The following is a 16,478-nucleotide window of genomic DNA, read 5'->3' on the forward strand; positions in this document are numbered from 1 at the left end:
GCAATTTGGTATTACAGATTACAACTCAACCTGTCAAAAAAAATTTCGGTTGAGTTGTCTAGTCTTACAACTTTTTGTGGCATTGTCGTTTACAACCTTGTGTTGGTGTAGTTGTCAAAGACGTCAAAATCTTACAACTGCTTACTAGCAGTTGTCTCATGCAATTTTGCAGTTGTTTTGAAAAAATGTTACGTTTTAGAAGACGGTTCACCACCTAATTTTTAACAAAGATGTTCAAAGTTGATATCAAAAGACACGTTTCGACCTCCGATTTAAGAATCCGAAAACAAAAATTGTAATTCTTTGCGACAGCATGGCACTGCTAATACGCGTCCAAAAATATCGAGACGCGTATTAATCTCGAGAACAATAATCCGAAGGCGGAAAAGAAACATTTTATCTCTTGTCCGGAGATATTTGTAGTTGAAGTTGGCGATTTTCATGTGGTTGTTGTAATGTTGTTGTCTTTTTTCGGTTTTTGTTTAATATCTTTTGAAGGAGTTAAAATTTTTATTTTCCGCCTTCGGATTATTAATACTGATGCCAAGACGCATCGTTTAATACCTCTCTCGATATTTTTGGACACGTATTAGCAGTGTCATGCTGTCGTAAAGAATTACCACAAAAATTAAAAATTGTATTTCTAATAAAATCTAATTTCATGTGGTTGTTGTATTTTGCCAGATTTTTTGTACACAGCTATGCAGAAAGGTGTTGGACCCAACCAGAGTTATTTTTACGAATCGCGGCCAAAGGCCGCCAACGCAGAAAGATGTTCTGTGCAAAAAAAACTGTGGAACGGGCCTCATATTTCGTACCCTCTCGGGCCATTTTGTGGGTCTTTGTAAATATCTTTCAAAAGAAATAAAATTTTTAATTTCCGCTCTCGAATCCTAAAAACGGAGATGGAAACCCGTCTTTTGATACCACCTTTGATAAGAGTTAGATGGTGCACGGGCTTATAAAACGTTACCAAAAAAAAGCAAAACATTTAAAGCCGGTAGTTAAACCTTTTTTAATCAAACAATAATCAACAATTTTGTACACATTTCTAGAAAAAACAACGTTTAAATGAATTACATTGAATAACTTTTTGACTTTAGTTAGACGAGGCTGGCCGCAGTTCGGATGCAGCCAAAATAGGTGAAATAAATATGCGATTCCCATTGATACTTATCACTACTCCTGGGAATCCCATTTGAGTAAAATACAGTTTTTTTCTGTTTGGGTTTTAATCTACTTCACACAAATATTCTCCTCAATAATATCTAAAACCAGTCCAACATCAAAATCATTTCCACATCATATTTGATAGCTGCCGTCAGCAAGGAATCGGAGTATGGCGCATAATTTTAAAATACGAACGCGTATGCGGGAATGGTCCTTAATTTTGTTTAGTACTTAGTAAAATGCTTCCTTTCAAATCTGCAAAATAACTTCATACGAAACTCATTATTTGTTTGTCACTTAAACATTTTCTTACTTGGTGCTTGGTAGTTCCAAGGGATTGGAATGATCACGCGAATGTTTTCCGTATTCGCGAAATGTCAATCACCAACATTTTTGTCATTATAAAATAGATTTCATATAATATTAATAAAAAAATCACATTTGAAAATGCTTAAATTTCTGCCACAAATTGATCAGCTGTTTATTTATCTGTCAAATCGTCACTTTCTGAAGTTGGCAACTCAATTCAATTTCAACTGAAATAAGTTGTAATTCGTAATACCAAACAGGAGTTGAGTTGTCTTAAAGTTGAGTTGTAAACGGTAATAGGGGCAATAATTGAGTTTTTGTTATAGATCGTGACAAATTTTCTTATGGGAAATTAGTTGAAATAAATTTACGAAAGCGAAAATTGTAAGAATTATCCAAAAAGGGGTGTCTACTTATTTATGTGAGTGACTGTATATATGTACATACATATTTTGTATTTATTTGAGTATTTATCCTGGCACAACAATTTTTACAGAATTATTTTATAGTACCAGTCAGGAATGTAAAAGTGAATTACAATAATAATAATAACAATGTAAATAATTAAATTAATTATGTGAAAATTACTTATTACAAAAACTTAAAAGTAAAGTATCATACAAAGTAGAAAAGACATTAGATTTAAATTGAATAAAACCTGATCCAACAAAAAGTTATAGGGTAGGTTATCTTTTATAATTATGTTATTATTCGCTATCATCACTTTCACTGGATGAGTCACTTGTGGAATAGTCATGAACATCAGCAACACTACTGTGAAAGCTTGAAACAACTGTGGTATTTATTGACTCATCAACATTATCGGGGGACAGTAAATTTAAGACTTCTGAAGTCAGACTTTTAAAATTTTTTCTTAGGTATCTCCCTAAAAATGTTAACTAAAGGATCCGATGTTATAAGCAACATATTCATAAGATCTCTATTCGTGGCTTCGCGCGACTGCTTTTGTGTGTTATCAGCCCTGAATCATCTAAAATCTTTGTTACGGGCTTCCTGTGCTTCCTCGGAAAGTTGACCAATAGGTAAAATTGCTGATTTTATAATATCAGTACTATGCACTAAGAATTTATGAACTGTAACAGGCATATTAAACCATGGATAGAGATTTATGTATAGTTTTTTAGTCTCGACCGCAAATTTTTCAAATTTTTGGATATTTATATTGTACCCAGATGCTAATGCGCGAAGGGAGAGTGTCGAATCTTTTGATGAGCGTTACATCCAATCCCGTAATCTCAGCACTAGCCTCAGAATTTTCGAAAAACCTACGAGCAGTGTTGCCGTCATTGGTATTGCCGAAACCTGGTTTTGGTTTATCTTCATCAATCCATTGTATGTACCTGTTTTTATGCCTTGGTGACTGGTGAGGTAGGTTGTGGCAGGTTGAAGTCAATGATCTTCGCCTTTTTGCTTTTGGTGTGATCTTGTTGACCTTGCGCGTTTATTTTTGTATGTTTTATGGCTACGTGTTTGTTCCCTGTACCAGGGAATTGGTTCTGCCGTTTGTAGATCAGCCTTAAAGGTTCAAATATCTCGTCGGAGCTGGTACGTACATACATCCTATTTCATATGTAGAGATAACTAAATCTACAAAAAAAAAAAAAATTAAAAATAGATGTGCAAAGAATTCGCAATGGTTTTTTCTTTCGACTATTAGAGAATACTTGCGACTATAACATATGTAAAATTAAGCCCGGATGTCCGCGGATGTATGTGCCCTTTTTGTCCCTAAAGTTAAAAATATAGGGAAAAAATACCTTTTCTTCTTAATAACGGAATGTTAAATATATTGAAAATACTCTAATTGTGAAAGAATTACTATTAAAAAATTTTACTTACCTTCGAGCTTAGAATCCATCAACAAAATTATGTAAAAGTGTTCACTTAAAAGAAATATGAATCTTAATATTCAACAAGAATTTTGCAAATTAATCAATGCATTTTACGGCCACTCCTGCCTTCTTACTTCAATTACTCAATATATATGAGCAAAAATATCAAAAAAAAAAAAGCAAAAATCCCGTTATTTTGTTTGTTTTCTTTCATTTCTCATTACACTTTTCTTGGAATAAGAACTTTGTTTTTGTCCAGCTAGCTTGTTCTACACGAAACACTGTGCGCCGAAGAGATTAAGGCCGAGCTTCTCTTCCGATTTTCGTCATAAAAATAAATAAGTGTAAGGCACGAAAGGAATTTTCCTTAGGGAAGCGGGTGTGAGATGGAGCAATCTCGAATCCTGCTACCACACTAAGCTCGTGTGTCCTGAATGGGACGCGAAACGTACAAAAAGTCTCCTTCTTCTTGGAAGTGGGGACATATCTCTGGTGGTTGGACTTATAACCGGCCACATAGCAATCGGGAAGCATGCACAACGGCTGGGTCCTCCTTACAATGATTACTGCTGGAGCTGCAAAGACGAAGAGGAGATAGAAACAGTCAAGCACTTTCTGTGCGACTGTCCTGCGCTTTGGTGGAAGAGAAAGAAATCTTTGAGATCTTCCTTCTTTGACGATCTTTGTGATCTGCCTAAGTTGGAACCTAAGAAATTCCTGACATTTGTTGAATCGACCTGTTGGTTTGAGTAGGGGAGATATCCACGTGGTATCACAATGGAACCTTTTGGGCATAAGTGCACTGGTGCTCGCACCGGTGGCCACTCTAACCTAATCTAACCACCTAACCTAAGGCGCGATAACCTCCGAAGTTATCTTCCGTCGTGTTTCTTGTATCGAAACCCTTAGGTATCCTTCTAAATCACGGAAGTCGACTGTGAGGATGTATTAGCCCCCTTAGTTCATAAAAATTTGCTGTAGGAGAACGCTTACAAGTTTCTAATCTAAGTTTACGAGTATATCACTTGGCGGCTATTGCACTATGTACTAACTACAAAAGAAAGTTTCCAAATTCGTGTTTCTCAGCAACGGTTAGGGGCCGCACTAAAAATGTTTTAAGTAAAACTGTGATTTTTAAAGCTTTCTTTTTAATTCTAGAAGGAAAACCATATTGTTTAATTTTTGAAATATCAATTATAGATTTTGATTTTTTTTTTTGCACATATTCCAAAAAACTTTACATGAAACCAATTCAAAGTTCAAGACATTGTAAACTTTGCACCTCTTTTAAGCCCAAACTGTAATCTTAAGATCGATAGTTCTTCTCAAAGAGCAGTGCAGACCATTAAAAAAATTTCAAGAAAGTTAAATATAGCGCTAAAATATCAATTTGGAAATGCCAAACACTTATTTAGAATGTCAATACAAAAGAAAAAAGCCTTGATTTTAGTTAACTGACATCTTGCTGTACCAAATTTTGCAAGGAAAATCGCAAAGAACAATCAGCTGATTGGATAACACCACTTGTACTGAACTCGTCTTGAGTAAATGTGTAATTTTCATTGCTGATATTTTAAGTGTTTACAAAAACAAATGCAAATATTCAAGTTGCGAGTGTTAATTCGTTTTGTTGGTTGCAACTCGCTTAATTTGGTTTTGTTTTCCTATTGAAATTGTTTTCTAAGCGAGCAGAACAAATTTTGAAGGTGAAATAAAACGCCCAATATAATTTAAAACAAAATGAAATAAAATAAAGGAAAGGAAAGATTTTAGGCCGAGCTTCTCTTCCAGTTTGCATCGTGCTCTTTTTAAATTTTTACTACAAATTGGCGGCATCTGCAAGGCTGAGAAAATTTTCAAATCAGAAATCACTGCCGAGGGGTGTCCCTGCCTAGAATAACTTTATTCTAATTTAAAAAACAAAAAAAAAAACCGTTGTCTTAATTTGGATGTTACTTTGCCCGGGAGTTGAACCCAGAACCTTCGCACCGAAAGCGGCACACGCTACCATCACACCACGGCGGCCGACGCGTAGAAAATCAGTCATAAGTTGAATCATTCACTGAAATTCGTTTAACCAGGGATGCACCTTAACGTTAAGCTAATCGTTTATCAAAAAATGTCCACCGTTTCCGTTGAAACACTTCGAAATATTATCGATAAAGAAATTATCAAGATAAATTGTATCTCGTTTTTAACCGAAACGAAAAGCTTTCGTTAACGTTAAAAACGGTAACAAAAACGTGATACTTTATGTTTGAATTGTGCTGGCAATGCTATAGCCATGGTGAAGCCGTAAGGTGGTAACAGCGAGCGGACATACACACACAAACTCCATGTAATTTGTTTGTGTAATTCGTTGGTGGTAATGTCAAAAATACTCTGAGAAATGTTCGTACTGTCAAAATTCATGAGAAAAGTTGCAATCAGCTTGGCTAATGCTTTCACCTTTAATGACTTCGCGATCAATCAGCTTTGCCAGCATAGTTTGAAATTAATAATCAACATAAACGATTTGATTTCGTTCTGATAGGGCAGAAAACGAAACAAAATCATATCGTTAATTTGACGTTCTTAACGTTAATAAACGAAACGAAATGACTTTGTTTCGTTTATTAACGTTAATTATCGTGACGAAATGATATCGGTTCGTTGGTTAAGCATGCCTGCGTTTAACCCATAAAAAAACTATTATTTTCTCTTCACAAGAGTCTCTTTATAAGAGAACTAATTGTTATTAGCCGTGATTTTTTTTACATGTATATACATCTACATTTCGGGGTAAAAAAAAAACAAAAAAAAAAAACGCGTATGATCACTTAGATAACGTTTAGGAGACCCATCTGGCGGCAGTGGTTAAATAACTAGCTATAGAACGGGTTGTACCGAATAGCGGATACACGCACCTCTGTTGGCCATAGTGTATAACCTATAGCTGAATCCGTTGCAGTGAATAGTGGAGACACACCATTTGTAGAGGTAAAACATAGACACACGTTTCAGTTGCATCTGAGTATAATTCGTGTTGACATTTTGGAGTACACATTATCTGCGCAGCAATTTCAGAAGTGTAGATAAATTTACGCACTTGGCAGTCCATATAAAGTTTAAGTGCATATGTATATAGATGTAAAAAAAAAAAAACGCTGGTATTATTTTTTTCCAATAATTTAGATTGTTCGCCCCACGGTGTAGTTGGTCGTTAAGTTTTTCTTTCTTAATTATTAAAAAAAAAAAAAAAAATGCATGCTAATGTTGTTGTGCTTGCGGTGGCCATTGTTTTTGTTATTGTTGTTGCCTCTTTTGGTTGTGCGGTTGCAGCTTTATGATAATTTACAATATTATTATATGCATTCGTGCCGCGCCATCACCTCAACGCCACATTCTCCACATCACCATCCCGCTGCTTTTGCACCACCCCTGCCATCATTGCTTCATATGCTCTAGCACATGTTTCGCCCATGCATCACCATAGTTACTTGGTTGGCTGGTCGAACGATGCTTTGGGCTGACTGGCTGATGTAATGGCGCATCGACTGACTAAACGACCGGTCCATCTGTCGGTTGTTGGAAATGCTAGCCTTTACTTATAAGTTTTTACTATTTATGCACTTCGTAGTTTTGTTGTTGGTTGCCGTTTGGCGGGTTGTCTCTACAATGTGTACGACACCGCCTTTTTATTATGTTGTACTTATAGTTTGTGTGTTGGTTGTGTGCAACTACTTACTTGTTTCAGTGTATTTTTAATTAATTGCATTTAATTGCGATAATTTGTGTGCACTTTAAATGCAAAATGCGAGTAGCAATTGAGTGAGGATTTTCATATGGTCATATGGCTTGGATGGTTGGTTGGATGAATAGAGGGAGGAGAGTAGGCTTGCGGTTGAATGTGCACGTGTAGTTGCCAAGTATAAAATTAACAGCAGCAACAACAACAGTCAAATAGCTGAAGTAAATCATGGCAGCAGCAATTGATGCCATAAACATAAGACAACAACAAATGTACCGTCAATCAGGCAACACATTACAGAGCGACAATGACACCACCAACACCAAATTGGACATTATCGCTGTCGACATCGACATCGTCATTGGCCAATTGAAAATTGTAATTGAGTGTTTCATTATTGATTTATTGAAGTTGATTTATTGCCCAAAATGTGTTTACTGCTGTTTATTTTGTCTTTGTTGTGATATTTATTGCATACCTTTGCTTTATTGAGTGCTGTGTACTTATGTACATATGTACAGTGTTGTGCAATACAATGATGATATGCATATTAGGGTGGGTCGATTTGTATGGACGAAAGTTAACCGATCTTTATGATTTTTTCAGACAACAATCTATCCCAATACGTAATCTTGTGGTAAAATTTGATGCAGAATGAGGCAGAAATGGGGCAGAAATGGCGAAAACCCTCTTATTGAACAATCGATTGTATGGGAGGTACATATATGCTATAGTGGTCCGATCCGGTCGATTCCGACAAATGTCAAATCCCCCATCAAAATATACCTGCTTACCAAATTTCATCAAGATATCTCAAAAATTGAGGGACTAGTTTGCGTTCAAACAAACGGACAGACGGACGGACAGACGGACATGGCTAAATCAACTTAGCTCGACCCCTGATCATTTTGGTATACTTATTGGTGGGTCTAACGGAAACACATTTGGAGCCTTGAAAATTAAAAAAATTGATTACGACCAAAACAAGTCCCAAAAAAAAAAAAAAATTTTTTTAAAAACTGTCAATGCCAACGTTTTTAACGCATAATTTTAAGTGGGATAGGATAGGTTAGGTGGTAGCTTCCCTGATAAGGATAGCTCACTTGGACAACACGAAGGTCCGTTGTGATACCACATACACCAAAAATAACGGTGACCTAGATCCAGCTACTTAGAGAATCGTTGGGTAGCAACGATAAAGCTCCGAATGATACCGATCTCAACTTTGGATATATCCTCGGGAGATCCAAGTGAGTCGCGACCGAAGTACTTTCGCCTAATTCTGGCAAAAGCTGGACAATCAAGCATAAAGTGATTTGGTGATTCCACCTCATCATCCTCCATACAGCTGCAGCAGGATGGAGTTTCCAGTATATTGAGACGTACCGCATGGATACCCATGGGACAGTGCCCTGTCAAAACCCCAATGACCATTGATAGGTGAGCCTTAGTGAACCCAATTATTTCAGCAGACCTCCTGCCATCCACTTTCGGCCAGAAAGATCTTGCTACCCTGCAAGACGTGGTATCCGCCCAACGTTTGCTGAGCTGATTCGAGGCCCAGCTATGGAGGAGCAATCCACAGGTGGCCAGCGGGATCTCGAAGTCCCTACAGCCATCTTCATCCGGTTCAGTTGTACCGATGCGGGCTAAGAGATCCGCTTGACAGTTACCCGGGATATCACTATGGCCCGGGACCCAGATAATCTTAATTGTAAAATAATTCGATGCAATCGCAAGCGAGGTCAGGCACTCCCAGACCACCCTCGATCGCACTGTAGTTGAGCTCAAGGCCTTGATAGCCGATTGGCTATCAGAGTAGATGTTAAATTCCCTAACCGTGGTAGCACTGGATAGCATTCCATCCACCGCATCCTTAATCGCAGCAATTTCCGCTTGGAATACACTGCAGTGATCAGCCAACTTAAACTTGCGGCTTAAATTTAGCTCTTGACAAAAGACCCCCCCACCAACCTTTCCATCCAGCTTTGACCCATCCGTGAACAAGTTAACCGGTCCCATGCCCCAGATAATTCCTCTTCCCCAATCCTCTCTCTCTGGAATAACTGGGGTGAAGGTTGTATAGGGAGCTGTTATCGGCATACAGTAGTCCGTTCTGTCCGGGATGAAGTCGAAACTGGTAAGAAGGCTAGAGTGTCCGCGGTCAGAAAGTCTATATCCCATATCACGAAGCCTGACCAACGACCTTGCCGCGGCCGCCTTTCCCGCAATATCTACTGGGTATATGTTCAGCATGACGTTCAGTGCCAAGGTAGGCGTTGTTCTGAGAGCGCCACTGATACCGATCAGCGCCGTCCGTTGCACTGACACTAACATTTTGGAGGTGCTCGCCGTGTCCAGTGCTTTCCACCAGACCAGCACCCCATATAGCAGAATCGGTTTGACCACCATCTCATAAAGCCAGTGTACTATTCTTGGCGAGAGTCCCCATCTCTTTCCGATAGCTCCTCTGCAGCAGTACAAGGCAATGGCGGCCTTCCTGGCCCGATCTTCCGCATTGGGTCTCCAGGACAGTTTCTTGTCCAAAACAATCGCCAAATATTTAACCCTATCAGAAAGTATCAACGGTACCCCTGCAATCGAGGGAGTTCTGAAATCGGGCACCTTATATCTTCTTGTGAAAAGGACCAATTCCGTTTTTCCCGGGTTGACCGCCAATCCACATGATTCAGCCCACCTAGCCACAGTATCCAGGTAGCCCTGAAGAACATCGCACAGGGCGCCCAGAAATTTGCCTCTGACTAGGATAGCGAGGTCATCTGCATAGGCAACCACCCGACAACCATTGGCTTCCAGCTCCACAAGAAGCTCGTTGACTACCACAACCCAGAGGAGAGGAGATAGGACACCCCCCTGTGGCGTGCCCCTGCACACCTTCCTCTTAATTATGGCCCCTCCCCACTCCGCTGCGACAATTCTGCCGCATAGAAGTTTGCTAATAAATTCAACCAGAGCCGCCTCGACTCCTAAACCCACCAGAGCTCTTTCGATTGACCCCGGTAAGACATTGTTAAAAGCTCCCTCGATGTCTAGAAAGGCACCCAGAGCATACTCTTTGTGTTCTAGGGACCCCTCTATTTGCTTTACAATCGAATGGAGAGCCGTTTCCGTCGATCTGCCCTTGCAGTACGCATGTTGTGAAGCCGACAGTAACCCCCGAGGTATCCTTTCCCGTAGGTACAGGTCAATCAACCGCTCAAACGTCTTAAGAAGAAACGACGAGAGACTGATTGGCCTGAAATCCTTAGGTGATACATGAGAGCTTCTGCCGGCCTTCGGAATGAAAATAACCCTAACCGTGTGCCAAGACTTCGGGATATAGTTAAGCCTGAGGCAGTTAGTATATATGATGGCCAACCAGCGGCAGGAAATCCCCAAAGACCTTTGAAGCTGCGCAGGAATGATTCCATCCGGGCCCGGATAGTGGGATAGGAACTATGAGACAAATTCGTTTTCATCGGCAACACTTTTGCACGTTTGTGAAGAAACCCTTAAAAAAAATGGCGAAAAAACAAATTTTTTCACCAAAACACTCCTCAAAACCCAAAAAATATTTTTTTAAAAAAAAACTGTTATCGCCAAAGTTGTTAGCGGACAATTTTGAGTCGCACAGGGTATACATGAAAATTTTAAAATCAAATGAAAAATTTTTAAGTAGGTCAAGAAAAAAACCTTAAAAATCAAAGAAAAAAGTCAAAAAACTCAAATTTTGCAGGCTCAAAAATTATAAAATTTCGAAAATGCTCACAGTTTGCTTCTTTCACTTGTTTTGTATGAGTGCTATCTGCTTATTCTAGCGATCTCGAGCTTTTTAGTCATTCATATTTGTTTTATTAACAAGTCGAGTTAAAAATAATCTTCGAAAAATTTTAGAACTGTTTTCGAAGTCTTGTTTGAAAATTGAAAATATTACCTAAATCCAATTAAAAAGAAGCTACAACATATGTATATAATAAAAATATTTTTAAGTTATAAAAAAAAATGTTTCCTACATGTTAACTAGACCTTTTCCAGTTTAAGTTCTGAACTTGAAATGCAATTTTCTGAACTTGAATTGTAATTTTCTGAACTTGAAATGAAAATTCTGAACTTGTATTGTAATTTTCTGAACTTGAATTGTAACTTTCTGAATTTAAATTGGAATTTCTGAACTTGAATTGGAATTTTCTGAACTCGAATTAGAAATTCTGAACATGAATTGTAATTTACTGAACATTAATTGTAATTTTCTGATCTTGAATTGGAAATTCTGAACTTGAATTGTAATTTTCTGAACTTGAATTGTAAATTTCTGAACTTAAACTGGAAAAGGTGTAGCTTAAATCCACAATTAATTTTCCTAAAGTTTTACTTTTCATAATTTCGAAATGGCAAACAAAGATTATCGCGTATTTTTCGGCGAGATTGGAGTTTATTTTTAAATGTAAAACAAATTTAAATGAAAATAAATAAATGGTCATACTATTGAAACTATTTATAATTTCGCAAAAACGTTTAAGTAGTACCACGGCGAATGTATGAAACGACTGGTATTTGTAAATGGGATACAATTTTGAAAAATCTTCGGGATCGTTTCTAGAGAAATATACAAATTTAAGCAATGAAAAAAGTTGTCTAATAATTTTGTGGAGCTATATTTTTGGTTTTGCTGGATTAAACAAAACAATATCGACCGTTTGGAAATCAGGATGTTAATAAAATTTTGTGTAGATCAATAATTTCGAGTTGAAGTTGACTCCTAAAACTGCGATAAATATATCAGTGGGTTTGATATAACTAATTGCGGCATTTTCACCTAGCCCAAATCTTGAATGTTATAACCTCGAAATTTTCGAAAACTGGAATATGTAAGTAATGCAGAGTTATTGAAACTAAAGTAACCATGCAGATTCGACTTATTAGCAGTGCCGAGATCGGAGCTGACCTCAAAAGTTCAAAAAAGTTTGAATTTAACGAAACTGATATTACTTAAATCCTAAGATCTGGTTGGACAACAGAGCAATATCTTTAAGTTGTGGTACATATGACAGGAAGAATTGCTGTTTCTTTTAAGTGCAAATATAAAATACTTCCAATGCTTTGAACTGTAACCGTGCTCAGCAAAAATTAAAGAAACATACCATAGTAACAATTTTTGTACTATGTTATTTGGACACCAGAAAAAGATGACACACGCACACGTAATGTTATTATATTGTACAATACTGCATTATTTAGATTTTCGAGATGTGGATTTAACACTTTATTGCGGCTTCTGCTCATTTCAATTTGTTCTTGATTTTGAAGCTGTTCATGTTGTTACTGTTATTGCTATTGCCACTAGTGAAAAATCCATTTACAGCTGCTGGCTGTTTCCTCTCCTAGAGGTGTGGCTAGATGGATTTATGCGTATCATTAGAATCCAAGTCAGTTAATCGTATCCACCTTTTATCCTACGCATGTTTGTGCTAATATGATTACAAATATGTATCTACGTACACAGATACACTGTACATACCTACCAGTTACGCCTCCGAATAGACGCTAGCGTGAGCAACCCTTAGACAGGGTGGCGTTTTGTTGTTGTGAATATCTTGGTTTATAGACTGTATTTTCACGTGAGTTTGTCCTGTGGCTATTTTTTGTTCTTCGTACCCTCGCTTCATTTTCCGATTCGTATCATATTTCTCTACCTGAGATTGTAGTTGAATCTGTGTGAGTGTGCACGAGACTTTCTATGAAATCCCTGTAGGAAAATTCGACGTTTCAAAGAAATTTGAAAAATTAAAATACGTAATAAAGGATTTAAATTCGCGAAGGTTGCAAAAAACTAATTTTAGTTCTCTCCTCGCGAGATATTGAAAAGGCGGCCCTACGACAAATGAAAATAGGAAATTGTATGAAAAAAAAAAAAAAATAAATAAATAAATGAAAGAAAAAATTAGAGAACTGAATTAAAAGAAACAAATCAAAGAAAAAACAAACAAAAAAAAATAAAATAAAAATTTAAATTAAATGGAATCGTGCAAGAAAAAAATTAAAAATAAAAACTAAAGAAAAGATAAAAAATATTAAAAAGTTCTCAAAAAAAAAAAAAAAAAAAGAAAAATAAAAATAGGAAAAAAATAAAACATAAACGAAGAAAAAATATATGTATGAAAATAAAAAATACAAAGAAATAAGTAAAAAAAAAAATTTAACAGCAAAAAAAACAAAGAAAATAAAAAAAGGAGAAATTTATAAAAAAATAAAACAAAGAGAAACATGTAAAGAAATAAAATAACATAAAGAGAAAAATGTAAAGAAATAGAATATATAGACAATTTTTTAATAAAAGAATTAAAAATAGAAAATAGTATTGCAATCAGAATTAAAAAAAGTGATAAAGATGTAAACAAAATTTAAAGAAATTAATAATTAGAAAGAATCAAAAATTCTAAGAAATGAAAAAAATTGATATTTTAAAAGTGGCCATTAGAAAAGGAAATATAAGTACATAAATAGGAAAAAAACTAGAAAAGGTTTTAAACGGGGATAAATAAGAATTAGTTTCTAAGAACCTAAAAAAACTAAAAAAGAAAGAAAGATGAAACTCTTAAAAGTTATAAAAAGAAAAAAAAACATTTAAATAAAAAAATATATAAAAAGAAAAATAAAAAAAACAATCCAAGGGAGTTTAAAGTTTAAATCGTTTTCCACCTGGTCCTTCCAAGGGAGGGGGGCCGCCCTCGACCCCTGCTTCCATAGGCGGCTTTCGATAGAAACACTTTCTTGGCCGGAGCATCATCTTTCATTCGCATAACATGGCCTAGCCAGCGCAGCCGCTGCGTTTTAATTCGCTGGACTATGTTGATGTCTGCGTATAGCTCGTACAGCTTATCATTAAGTCTTCTTCGGTACTCGCCATCGCCAACGCGTAGAAGTGCATACAATTTTCGAAGAACTTTTCCTCCGAACACTCCCAAAGCCGCTTCATCTGCTGTTGTCATGGTCCATGCTTCTGCCCCATATAGCAGGACGGGTACGATAAGTGTCTTGTAGAGTATGATTTTCGTTCGCCGAGAGAGGACTTTACTTTTCAATTGCCTACCTAGCCCAAAGTAGCATTTATTGGCAAGATTGATTCTTCGCTGGATTTCAATGCTGATGTTGCTAGTGTTGATGCTGGTTCCTAAATAAACGAAGTCTTTTACTATTTCGAAATTATGGCTGCCAACAGTAGCGTGGTTGCCAAGGCGCGTATTAGCTGACTCTTTGCTCGATGACAGCAGGTACTTCGTTTTGTCCTCATTCACCATCAAACCCATCTTTACCGCTTCTTTTTCCAGTTTGGAGTAAGTAGAACTAACAGCGCGGGTTTTTGTATTATAGTTGTATAATTTATTCTCGTCGATATTTCGGCCATATTCCAAAGCCATCTTCGGGACTAGGGCTATAAAAAAGAAACCATTAGAACGTATTCATCACAATATTTGCGTATATACATATAATAAGCGACTTATTCATATAAATATGTTCGATCGACTAAATTAACAATGGACAAAAATCTGTGCTGAAGGTACAAAAGAGCAAAAGCATGAAAAATAAACAAATGTACAAAATACCGCAAGTGTAAACAAATTTTCAAGAACAGTAAGTATAAACAAAAATTTTACAATAATAAAATACATGTAACAATAAGACAACTTAGTATGTATATTAGACTGGGTTGGTCCCCATACAAAAACAAAAAGTTGCTAATGACCGCCCCTAAATTTAAAGATTATGTTGAGAGGGTTTCGGAAATTTTATTTTGCATAGCTTAAAAGGACATTAAACGGAAATGTGAAGCTTCTCAAGGCCAAAATAATGACATATCAATTTTAAAAATCGGACGTGAAATAACCAAGTTACAACGAAAAAACCTTTTCGGCTGTATTTCGAAGGATCAAAAAAATTAAAAAAAATTTTTTCGAAACCCTCTCAACATAATCTTCAAATTTAGGGGCGGGCATTAGCAACTTTTTTTTCTACCCAGTCTAATGTATATCAACTGCCCTTTTGCTTAGTTGCTGTCTTGAAGTATGCTGGATGCTAAATATTCTTATTTAAGTGAGCGCGGTGTATGTTGTTGTTGTTTCAAAATCAAATTGCGATAAGCACTCGCACAGTGGGCAGTGTACCAAGCAGCCTTCGTTTTTATTTGGACTCTAGCTCAAATTTTGTCAGTAGCTCTTCCATAACTACCGGGATCCCGGTGAAACCTTTGATAACATTACAAAATTGCCTGATGATGATTACGTTGGCGGTTTTCGAAATGGGTCCATCGCAATATGCCAGTAAATGTTTCTTTCTTTTCAGTTTCTCTTAGAAAACATAATAATTGAAATTCAATTATTATAAGCCGGTGTTAAGCTCATGAATTCTTAAAAAAAAAATATTAAATTTTTCAAAAGGAATATAATGAATTAAAAGAAAAGTTTGAAAGCTAAGACTTGAAATAATAAAAGTAAAAAGTAAAGTTGTCTCCTTTGCGTGGATTTGTAAACCCGACTTACAATGTCCTGCATGGGATCTCAGTGATTTGGCTTTATTCCGACCCTATATATATGCACATTTTACTCAGCAGGGGGAATATATTTGTGATTTCTCTGTCAATTGCAGCGAATTTAATTGTTCAACCTTTGCATTGATGTTTATTTGGTTCCCTCTTTTACATTACGTTTCACAAGATCATATCTGCCTCTTCAGACTGCCACTGTAGTGAAAAGTTGAATATAAATTTTTATAACTAACCCTGCAGGAATAATTATTGGTTCTTGTATATGAGACGTTGATTTTCCACTGTTTACATCATGCTGTGATATAAATTTGCAACCCCAATCTTCTTATTAGGTTTATGAATCATAACATTTAGGATTATTCTGCTTTTTAACAACAAAACACGAATAATACGACGCGTTATGCATTTTGTATTAAATAATAAAAAAAGTTTGCCATCAAAAGAGGAAACAGCTACAACGTGCTTCATGAGAATAAGGCAATTATTTTGAGTTTGTTACATTCCTACAAGTCACTCACAAACAATGGTTTGGTGTACGTGACTTTTCTCTTAAATTGTTTTTTTATAGCTGCTGCCCTTTGTAACGTTGTCGTCGCTTTGTCAATTACCTTTGCCATTAAGCAAATTTGTGCTATCTTATAAATTTTCAATTTACTTTCTCCCCTAAAACAACGTAGTCATTGTACTATCATCTTTATTATGACTGTGTTAAAAATATATTTTTTGTTTTCTTTACAGTTTTGCATATTTTCATCATAGAGGGCAATAAAAAGCTTAACACTGGACCGGAAGCGTGTCTTTAAAGGGTAATGGCGGCCTCCACTCAGGGAGAAATTCGAGTGGGTCCCGGCCACCAGGTAAACGATGTCTATGT

The 16,478-nt window shown here is 36.4% G+C and overlaps 1 protein-coding gene across 10 annotated transcripts in view; it reads left to right on the top strand.

The window, feature by feature from the left end:
- Positions 1-16,478, top strand: part of Gug (Grunge) — a 142,630-nt gene that overhangs the window by 81,665 nt on the left and 44,487 nt on the right. For 7 of the 10 annotated variants that reach the window (XR_010953469.1, XR_010953471.1, XR_010953477.1 and 4 more), the window contains one exon: positions 16,343-16,476. Coding sequence is in view for 1 of the 10 variants with exons in the window: in XM_067787629.1 (XP_067643730.1) it covers positions 16,414-16,476 (63 nt within the window). In the remaining 9 variants the exon portion in view is untranslated. Of the gene's footprint in view, positions 1-13,209; positions 14,695-16,342; positions 16,477-16,478 lie in introns of those variants that run through there. The other 3 variants (XR_010953474.1, XR_010953473.1, XR_010953475.1) reach the window with 3 other exon arrangements.

Source organism: Eurosta solidaginis, chromosome 5, assembly GCF_040869045.1.
Source record: "Eurosta solidaginis isolate ZX-2024a chromosome 5, ASM4086904v1, whole genome shotgun sequence".
In the NCBI taxonomy this organism is placed as follows: domain Eukaryota; kingdom Metazoa; phylum Arthropoda; class Insecta; order Diptera; family Tephritidae; genus Eurosta; species Eurosta solidaginis.